We start from the raw sequence: 10,714 nt of genomic DNA on the forward strand, positions 1-10,714 counted from the left end.
TTATTTATGACGAGTTAACCACTACTGCAGTAGCCGAGTCTAAATTTTGGGCCGTCATGTTTGCCAGCCTGAGCAACCCCAAACATGCATTTTTGTTAACGACGCTTAAGAAAATAATGACCCCTAGCTTTCAATCTCTGACTAAAGGCTAACACTCCAAACACAACTTTCCAACACCATGGCAGTTTGTCTTCTATTAAAAACATCTAATTAAGTGATGATCAGCTTAAAGTGCAGGCGAAGCATAACAATGACTTTCTTCAGAAAATTATAACTTTATCCAAATCTCAAGGCTATTTTATTTATCCATTAAGTTATCTATTTAGTTTTCTATTTGCTTAGTTGATATTTTTATCCTTCTATTGCAGTCTTTACTACATGTAATCCTATTCCTAGAAAGTGAGGAAGTCAAACTAGTTTGACGTCAATTACCAATTCAGGAATTTATGGTATTGTGCTGCATAACTTAGAGACGATATGGTTCTGTGCCAGCGTAGATAAAAAAGTCTCTAACCTGCATTCACATCGACTTAAACAGGGGAAATTCAGCTGCAAAACCAGAATTTTCATTGGTCAGTTTCTGGTTGTACTCTGAATCATCTCAACGAAAAAGTCGAAAATGAAACAACAACATGTTGATATTGATCTGTCGACTGATATCTTTAGATTCCTTGAAATAAATTTAAGCAGATTACTTCCACGAAGCTGTTAGCTGTTGTGTCACACAAGGCGAGCATAAGGTTTATGAAAGGTCGTTGTGTTCCGGACAGACCTTCATTCGTTAAACTTCGCTCATGTCAATATGGATTTGGACCTTGGAAACAGAAACCCAGCGTCTGGCGAATGGAATGTCGAATTTCCCTTTATCAACATTACCCCAAGTGATGTAAACAAAACAGAAACTGCGTCTCAGTTCATCGCTGGGTTTTATGCATTGCTCTTCTACCTCGTCCTTCTTACCTTGAGCACACTTGGCGTTTGTTTCAGAGCTTGTGCCCAGATGCTTTCATCCCGTGCTACCCCTGCCCTCTTTTTAATAGGGACATTGTTAGCCTGTGTAAATGTGTTCTGCAATTCGGGCAACTTAGAAGTTAGAGTATACTTCCGCCTGCCCACGGCTTTTCTTGTTGGAATCGTCTTTGTTTTGGCTGGGGCGGTATTTTTCTTCTCGAAACCTGAAAACGTGGCCCATCAAACTACCTTAGCAAGACAGCAACCCTCAATGGGACTTGTTGTTGGAGTAATATCCCTCCCTTTGATCATCATCGAGATATTTCTCCTTGCTGCAGCTGGTGCTTCAAAGAACGAAGGCGATCAAAAGTCTTGGGCTCTTGTTCTCGCAGACAAGACAACGTTTCTCGTCCAGAAGGTTATCCAAGCAATCGTATATGTCTTGTTGTTAAGATATAGGACAATCTGTCCAAGGTACGTAGAAAGTGCTAAGTTTTATTTAAAGACCCTGGCGTTTTTTAATTTTATCGAATGGGTAGACTCCCAAGTCAACGAAGACACCGATATCAAGTTAAGTCATGCCGACCTGTTTTACAAATCCTGGTTCCAGGTCCTTGTAGTTTTTTACAAGGCTTTAATAATAGATTACCGCCTTCTATGCTCACTTCTGTTTCTTGAGCATTCCTTAGAGGACGAAATGGCGGACAACAACGACGAAGCAAACGACGCACCTAATAGAAACACGACCTTGAAAAAACAACAATACAGAGCTGCAGGGTTTATTTTTGGCCTACTGAGCCTTTCTGCACCACTCTGTACTGCACTGTATTATGTTGACAAGCTTCATATACCTCCATGGGTCCACGTGTTTGCCATTATAGTCAATTTGACCATTGTTGGATGTGGAGCAATCTTTTTAGCAAGCAATGATTTAAAATGTGATCTGGAAAGGAATCAGGAGTCATCTGGAGTCCAAATCATGGTAGGTGTTCATGTATGTTGCTTGGCTGTGCAACTTAAAGATCAGTTAGTCATTGTGCTAAATTGAGCTTTAGAGTACGAACTCTGAGTCTAGTTCTTCAGAAGGGGGGCATTGGGGCCTATGGGAAACCGCAAAATCGGAGAATAAACCTCAAAAACCGAAAAACTGACGAAAAAAGGCAGCAAAACCGAAAACCGCATGCAAACCTGACAAAACCACTATATTTTCACCTTAAAAGGGTGTCAAAAAGGAAAAACCGAAAACCGCATCTGAGTTTTCATGAAAACCGAAAACTGAATGCAAATATACGTAAAATCCGCAAACCGCTCTGAACATCAAAACCGAGAAACCGAACCTTTTTGGTCCCAAAACCGAAAAGCCGATCCAAAAATAGTGAAAACCGCAAAACCGAAAATCTCAAGGTCCCCCTCCTTCAGTACAAGTTTCTTATCTTAAATGGCATAAAAAGAGGCCAGAGCCATGACAGTGTTATGGAGACGAAACTCTTCGAAACAAATTGGTCCTTATCTGCTATATATTGAGGTGAGATCAGAATTTTTGCGGGACTGTCCTTTCAGAGATCAAATTGAGCGCGCTAATATTTTAAAGTCACGTTCCAACGGTTAATTGGAAGAGGACGAAACTAGAAAAAACCAGGAAAGATTTATTACTCGACGTTTCGGGGTCATCATGACTCCATTATCAAGAGACTAGTTTAAAAACATGCAAATAAGGAAAGGTACAAGAATAGCATAAATTAGACTGAACGGCTTAAACAAACACCTTGGCGCGGATGGAATCCGTTTGCACGTTCAGTGTTGGCTTACGCATGCGAATATACAACATTTCATTAACAAGGCAATCAAATTTGCCGTTACATTTCGTGATGACGTTGAATTGCTATACTCGTGGTCACTTACACGAGCGCGTAGAAGGGCACAAAAGGAAATCATCTTCTATCTACAAACACTACCACCTCCAGCACAATAGTGAAATGCCTGAACGCTTGATCGAGCAATTCAACGTCATCACGAAATGTAACGGCAAATTTGATTGCCTTGTTAATGAAATGTTGTATATTCGCATGCGTAAGCCAACACTGAACGTGCAAACGGATTCCATCCGCGCCAAGGTGTTTGTTTAAGCCGTTCAGTCTAATTTATGCTATTCTTGTACCTTTCCTTATTTGCATGTTTTTAAACTAGTCTCTTGATAATGGAGTCATGATGACCCCGAAACGTCGAGTAATAAATCTTTCCTGGTTTTTTCTATGCCTTTGCTTTAGCAAATCCCTGCTGATCAAGGACGAAACTATACCCGGATATTCTGAACTCAATTCTTCTTCCTCTATCTGTTACAGGTATGTTTCTTGGGAGCTGTGGGACTCGTCTGTTGGATAACCAAAGCACCAATCTCTGGTTATTGGTCAGCTACCAGTCACGGCAGAATTAAAAGCGATGTCTCCCGATACTTTGCCTGGGTTGCAACAAAGTATTATGCTCGCGGCGTTTCTACAGCGTTTCTGATGGGTCTTTTCTTGAAAGTAGAAGTGCAAACCTTGGCACGTAAAAATTCGGAAGTGATTAGAAATCACTTTTTAGTGCCTGCTATGATGTTAACGATATTTGGAGCGTTTGCCGAGAGTTTAATTGATCAATATGTTGGACCGGTGGACAGCAGATTCAGGTTTGTAACTTCCAATTTATCTCAGTATGCAAGGCCGTAGCTAGTATGAGGCAAGACGGGGCAATTGCCTCGTCTTAATTTTGGCCTTTTTTAATTTTTTTCTTAAAGATTGACTTTTCTGAAGAAAAATGCTACGGAAAATCCTTAAAAGAGCATTTCTAAACCTCTAAATTTCAAAGTTTTCTGGGGGGCATGCCCCCAGACCCCTCTAGCGGCTCGCTCCCTCGGCGCTCGCAACTTGCCTCGTCTTGTCCTGAAATCTGGCTACAGCCCTGGTATGATTACCAATGTATGGGTAGGTAAATCGATGTTGTTGTAATATCTTTATGATAGGTAGAGCCACGTTGAACTTAGGTTAACGTTGTCATTGTTTGCGTTACTTAATATTGTACAGAAATTTTCAAGTCGATCGCATTTAAGGCCTTTGTCTTTTTACTGACACCTTCCATTCCTCATTTTTCTCGACCCTTTTACAAATCTCTTAGTACATCACCACCAGTTCCATCCTGACTCAGCGTCTGGTAGCTGTATTTCCATCAGTTAAACACATACGCTTTTCTCCTCTTGCATTCAGCCTTTCAATCCGGAATGTCCATTGGAAAATCACCATGACCTATACCATCCCGTCGACCAATTAGGAGGCTGTCCGCCTAAGAACGGATAAGGCAAATTTCGGACCTTCAGCGATTTCCCTAATTTTTACTGTAAAAGTCGAGACTTCTATCCCATGAACAAATATTGCGTTTATTTTGAACCAGTCTGGTTTTTTCACTTTTTACGAGATATTTTTCAAGGTGACCTCAAAGGCACCCAGTTTCCCCCCCCCCCCCGACCTCCATAATTTAGCTACAAAAAGTCGATCGCTGCTGTAGCCGTATTTTCAATTCTAACGAGCTTTCTATTTTATATGTCTAAGATCAACCTTTTGCCATTACGTTAACGGTAAAATAATCTCACTGTATATATTTTTCGCTGAGTTACAAATTTTTCAAAATACTTACCTCGAGCACTGAAATTTGTGATGCGTGAGGTACATGTGGTTGAAAGCTATTTTCTCTTATGTGGGACCTAATCTCGAGTCAAATCTATTACAGCCCATAAGCACTTACACCTAATAAGTAAATTATGGAATAGAACTTTTGGGCACTCTTCATGGCGCGCCGCAGAGAGCTTTGCGAATTTAACAAACATTCGCCATTTTGATCGAAATCAGAGATAACGCGATCCGCACATGAATCCGATTTCTAAGCCCTAACGGCCTAAAACTGCTTGAAGATAAAGTACCAACTCCTTAATGAAGTATCAAATCGATGAAAATATTGTTTTGTCCGTTTTACATGACATGGAGGAAATGTTTCAGAATAATCTTTCTCTGTAGTCATATGCAAATTAGTTGCATGCGTTCCTTGTTTTTCGACACACGCGTCCAAAATAGTTTCCGTAGCAATATTTGACCATGCAAACAATAGTTTCTATAGAAGTGGAAACGTTACTGTTGTATCCCCTTTGGACTTGAGAAACTTACTTAATGTTCAATAGCGCCAGCCTTTGTTTTCAGTTATCAACGACGTGCCAACGGAATTTGTTGTTGAAAAAGTTGTTCATTTCACTCGTGTTTATTATTGTGGCCAATTTGCCAGTTTTGACCATTTCTTCCAGCTATTTGCTAAAGTTTTCCTTTTAAGTGGTTAGCAAGTTGTTCATCATCATTTGTAGAATGGCATCACAGTTGGTTTGTTAGCCTAATGGTAAGAGCGCTGAACCGGCGGTGTTGTAAAAGTCAAGGGTTCGAATTACGTTCAAGCATGAATTTTTCAGGTTTATTTTCGCAAATTAAAAGTTTCGTCTGTAATTGCGATGAGCTTCTTCTCGTTCCGCAGTTCCAATATACTGTATTCATATATTCATCATTTCAAAACGGTATTTGTTGAAGAGGTGAAATTTACATGTTTACTTTTTCAACGTGACTGAGGCAGTTACGCCTGGTCACGCAACATCTAGTTTCAGAGGTTTGTCTTGTCGTCGAACCAAACGCGAATCCCGAAGATATGCAATATGATTGAGTCATCGAGAGTAGGAGAATCCTGCCGGGAGAAATTGAAAAATAATACAAATGATCGAAACTGGCATTTTAATAAACTCCTGCAAAATTCACATGTCATTAATTTCTCGAAATTAAGAAAATCACAAACCTATATTTACGCGTAAATGCTATTAACATCTCCCACGGTCAGGGTAGTATTTTTTTACTTTCTTTTTTCTCTTTTAATTTTTGCGAGTTAAGAACATCGCCACAAACTTAATAACGACAAATTTTGAGAGATTTTCGCGAATTTTCTCAGAAGTGAGTACGTTAATTCGCTGAGTACAACTGTTTATCAGGTTACTTTGAGGCTGTGCCTATTGTTCTAAAACAAACTCGCTCCACAGGCACCATCATTTGTTTTCCTGGGCTATGCAACTTCTGATATCGTTTAATTAAAGCATTGACATTCCTGCATAAACGACATCAGTTGCTCAATAAAGTCTTTTTTCCTGTCTCTCGATTTAAATGGTACTTAAAAAAACAAGAAGATTTCTTTGAGCATTGCTACATTAAAAAGACTAAGCTTATGCTCCTTTGCGCACTCACACAGATTAAAGGCATTGTAGGACAGAGGGTGCTGCGGCTTTAGTTCATTAAGGATGTGTTCCATCAGCCGTTGTCGTTCAGCTTCCTCTTCCTATAGGGACAGCTCCTTCGGATTTTGCTCGATTTCTGAGGGTGTTCGTTGCCTTTTTCTGTTTGCTGCAAGGCGAGAGAAAAACCCCTACACTTGGCTCTTGGTAAGCCACTCGTCTCGGTCAAACAACTTATTATTCTGCTCGTCTCTTCCCTTTCTCATATCATTTGAAACCTGCTGAGGGTCAGCTTTTAGCCCTGATTGTTCGCCTTGATCAAAATTTGCTGTTAAATAATTCTTAACTTTGCAACTGAATCTAGTAGATCCTGCTCGTGGCTTGGGTAGGGCCCAGCCCATACTGACAGTGTTTACTGGAGGCATTGAGTCACGTACAACCTGGTGGGTACTAGTTTCGTACTGTGGTTCGTCAGTGATGCTGACTGATGTACTAAACCTCTCTGCCCAATCTCTACGGAGTTTATCATATACTGTTTCTGACAGCCTTTCATCCTTCACACAATGGTCCCCTACGTTCAAATGTAAATCGAGCTCTGAAAACGTTTGGAAACTCTTCACGCATCCAGGCTCCGAACATTCAAACATGTCCATCTTCGAATCGTCCAAATCATCGTCTTCATTTGATTCCTCGCTCCAGGAACTGTGTATTCATACACACGTGCATTGTGAAAAGGGAAGAACTCCTTACTTACAACGAGAGCGGTGTCCCCTTGGTCATTTGAAACTAGCTGGTCGTAAGAAATCTCCTTGCCACGCCCTATTCCGTACGACCTCCACGCACGTATACTTTTTTCCCCAAACTGGATGTTGTGTAGCTTGCTAAAAAAATCTATCTTGTTCACTTCTAAGGTTCTCTTAGACTCGTCAACTTCACATACGCACGCAGATGTACCTTTCACTGGTCTCTCAGAGAGCGCCTTTCTCATGTCTCCCGCTGTTAGGTTGTCGTTTCCTTCGTTGCAGAAACATTGGATGCATGTCTTCATTGGGCACAGGCTACGATCACACAATCCTTGCCATACTATGACTCTGAAAAGTCATACCGTAAGACTTCAATACCTGCCCGCTGACCGATAAAAGAAGCTGTTAGGAAAACGAGCTCTGTTGCGTCTTGCCGGAAAAAAAAAACATCTCTTGCTACTGAAGAGAGGTTAAGGAAATATTACTGGTAAGATCTTCGATGTCCACTTCTCTGTGGTTGATGATAACTGAATTAGTTGGCGTGTAAAACAATCACTGCTGTTTTACTTAATCAGCGCTTCGTGGGGGATGAAAATGGCCATAAACTCAAAAAATACCTTGCCTTAGAAGTGTGGAATAATATGCTCTTCAGTTAAAAGAGACAGCTCCTGTGTTTAAGAACATCGTATAAAAAAATTTTTATGGACACAATTTTAAATGATGCTAATTTGCATAATTTATTAACTATAAACACAGGTCTTTCCTCCTTAGAACACCAATGTTTTCAACTTAACGGCGAAGAAGTCGCATGATATGTATTTTTCAATATAAAAATCCGCTCTTCAGTTTTATTCTATGATTTGTAACAAGTTCTCAGATCCCAAATTTACCTGTTGGTCGGATCGCGTTATCTTTGATTTCGATCAAAATGGCGAATATTTGTGAAATCTGCAAAGCTCTGTGCGGCGCGCCATGAAGAGTGCCCAAAAGTTTTATTCCATAATTTACTTATTAGGTATAAGTGCTTATAGGCTGTAATAGATTTGACTCTAGATCAGGTCCCACATAAGAGAAAATAGCTTTCAACCACATGTACCTCACGCATCACAAATTTCAGTGCTCGAGGTAAGTATTTTAAAAAATTTGTAACTCAGTGAAAAATATATACAGTGTAATCATTTGACCGTTAACGTAGTAGCAGAGGGTTGATCTTAGACATATAAAATATAAAGCTTTTTAGAGTTGAAAATACGGCTTCAGCAGCGATCGACTTTTGTAGCTAAATTATGGAGGTCGGGAGGGGGGGAAACTGGGTGCCTTTGAGGTCACCTTGAAAAATATCTCGTAAAAATGAAAAAACCAGACTGATTCAAAATAAACGCAATATTTGTTCATGGGATAGAAGTCTCGACTTTCACAGTAAAAATCAGGGAAATCGCTGAAGGTCCGAAATTTGCCTTATCCGTTCTTAAGTGGACAGCCTCTTAAAATTTTGTATCCAACACACACTATCTGTATCATCAATATCAACACACATTCGGCACTGCTGTCATAATTAGTATCACCAGTAATTAAAATTATCACCATTAGCAATTGTAGCGCAACTGCCACCAATACCACTATCAACATTCTGGGCATTTTAACCATCAGCACAACAATTGCTATCATTGTCACCATTCCCATCGCCACCATGACTGTAGCAAACACCATCACCGTCGGTACCAACTAATTATTGTCATTATCATTCCCCAAACTTTTGCCACCACCAATACCACCACATCCCTATTTATACCGTTGCTATTGTCTCCAACCTCACCATCATTGTTATCAACTTCGAATCCGACCTTGCCAAAACCTTCACCGTTCCCAATATCGCTGGCATCCGACTATTACGTCCATCCACTACCAGCCTCTCTACCACGATCAAATCCGTCGCTATCACCACCATCACTGCCATCCCAACCATCAAAACCATGACACTGGTATCACTGTCACTAAGCCCTTCACTGCCATCACCATTACCATCATACTACCTTCACCACTTGGTCGTAATTATAACCATCCTCCATGATCCAATTTGTAAATAATATAATCTAAAGCAGGTCACTGCTCATGTGCTCGTTACTCTTCCAGATTTCTTAAGGATGAATTATGTAAAGTGCATAGCAGCTTTAATGAGGTGTAAACAAAGTTCATTTATAATTACAGGAAGGAAATCAATGATGCAAGTTTAAATCTCCTGTTTACAGCTGGTCCACCGATGTACCTTGGATTTCTGATTCATATGGTTTTGCATTTTGTTATTGTACAAGCAGAGATCGTTAAACGCGGTTGAGCTCGCACACATTCTTGTAAAAAGGATACATTGTTTATCAATTCATAGTGAGAAAGCTGAAAACTCTTAAGTTGCTGTATGAACGCATAAGTATGCATAAGTAGATCATTGTAGACTCCATTCATCAACTTATTAAATAGAGGTAAAGAAAATAACATACCTGCTTTCCAAATGAGTTCTGAAAATCCGTTTTTTACGATTTATGCAATCGCGGTGATGATTTTGATTTAGCGTATCACTGATATGAATAGAGCAACGAGAATGGCTAATGTATGCGCAGCGTAGAAATAACTAAGACTTTAATAGAGAAGGTTACAGAATTTTGTTTTGATTACAAAACGTTTTGGTACTTTATTCAGTGACCCCATTTCTTTTTACGAGAACTTGATATTTTGGTGAATTCATATATCCGATTTGTTGATTGTCAAGTAAATACAATCTACCAATCTTTGGGTTTCAGTGTTGTCTCAGGCAATGTAGCGGGTTTTGAGCGATCGGGACTGATGTAAAGGCTTCCTCAGTATTTAATTCTCAGACTTCCAAGTACACTACAATAACACAATTTGAGAGCCGGTGACTGAACTTCGCTAAACACGTAAGTCCAAAAAGCCTTATCTTCTGCGCGAACTTTGCGCTCAACAGAACTGTCTCATTAAAAAAACGGATAGTTAACACAAAAAAATTAATATTCTAGATAACCCGATATATTTCCAACAGTCACACGCAGCCGAATTTCTCAATTGAAAGTGCACCAACGCGGGGCCCTTCAAAAGTAAAGCTATGCGCAAATAACACAATAGACACGTCAACTGATAATTACCCCTTATACTCTGTAGTTCCTTGAAATATATTGATTTTTTTTCTTAGTTGAATTGATTTCTTTGTTCTATGATAGTAAAAGTTCCTCTATCATCTCTTACAATTTACAGATAAATGAAGAGGTAAATAACTCATATTTTCTGAGATACAATTGATCAATTGGACAGTTTTCCCAGATTTAGAAGTGCATCATTTCGAGGAAGTTGTAATTACTGAAACGTAGAGGGATCCGAAGGAAATTTCCAACACATGACATTGTTTGAGCAGGTGTGAATTTATCTTGAATTGATATTAGTGCAACACGAATGTTTGACCTCGAAGCCTTAATAGTCCGGCCATGGTTGAGAATGTCTGGCTCCACATTAAGCTTGGGTGTCGATTAAATATTTTAATTTCAGTTGGATGACAGTTAACTGACCTCAACCCCACGTAGACACTACATCACTACATTATAGAATTACTAAACCGTCACGTCACTTCTCCCTTAATACCCTCAGAAGCTATCAGTTCATTTCGGACGGATTTCGTGTCACAAGTCGGAAATAATGAATGAGCAGCTTACTTTCAATTATCAAGTTG

The 10,714-nt window shown here is 39.7% G+C and overlaps 1 protein-coding gene and 1 pseudogene across 1 annotated transcript; one reads left to right on the top strand and one right to left on the bottom strand.

The window, feature by feature from the left end:
* Positions 1-54: 54 nt before the first annotated feature.
* LOC148734754 (uncharacterized) lies at positions 55-10,182 on the top strand. Its single transcript, XM_088755244.1, has 3 exons — positions 55-1,933; positions 3,294-3,619; positions 9,190-10,182. Exons 1-3 carry the CDS (start codon positions 803-805, stop codon positions 9,314-9,316), a joined length of 1,584 nt encoding a protein of 527 aa, XP_088611370.1. The 5' UTR covers positions 55-802; the 3' UTR covers positions 9,317-10,182.
* LOC148734755 (uncharacterized) lies at positions 5,732-8,868 on the bottom strand (annotated as a pseudogene).
* Positions 10,183-10,714: the final 532 nt, after the last annotated feature.

Source organism: Stylophora pistillata, chromosome 3 (genome assembly GCF_964205215.1).
Source record: "Stylophora pistillata chromosome 3, jaStyPist1.2, whole genome shotgun sequence".
NCBI classification, from domain to species: Eukaryota; Metazoa; Cnidaria; class Anthozoa; order Scleractinia; family Pocilloporidae; genus Stylophora; species Stylophora pistillata.

Bases quoted from the DNA above. Each gene is read 5' to 3' on its own strand.
- LOC148734754 (XM_088755244.1), top strand. From the start codon at position 803: ATGGATTTGGACCTTGGAAACAGAAACCCAGCGTCTGGCGAATGGAAT. The intron at 1,934-3,293 runs GTAGGTGTTCAT...TATCTGTTACAG, and splicing joins CATCTGGAGTCCAAATCATG to GTATGTTTCTTGGGAGCTGT. The intron at 3,620-9,189 runs GTTTGTAACTTC...TTATAATTACAG, and splicing joins CCGGTGGACAGCAGATTCAG to GAAGGAAATCAATGATGCAA.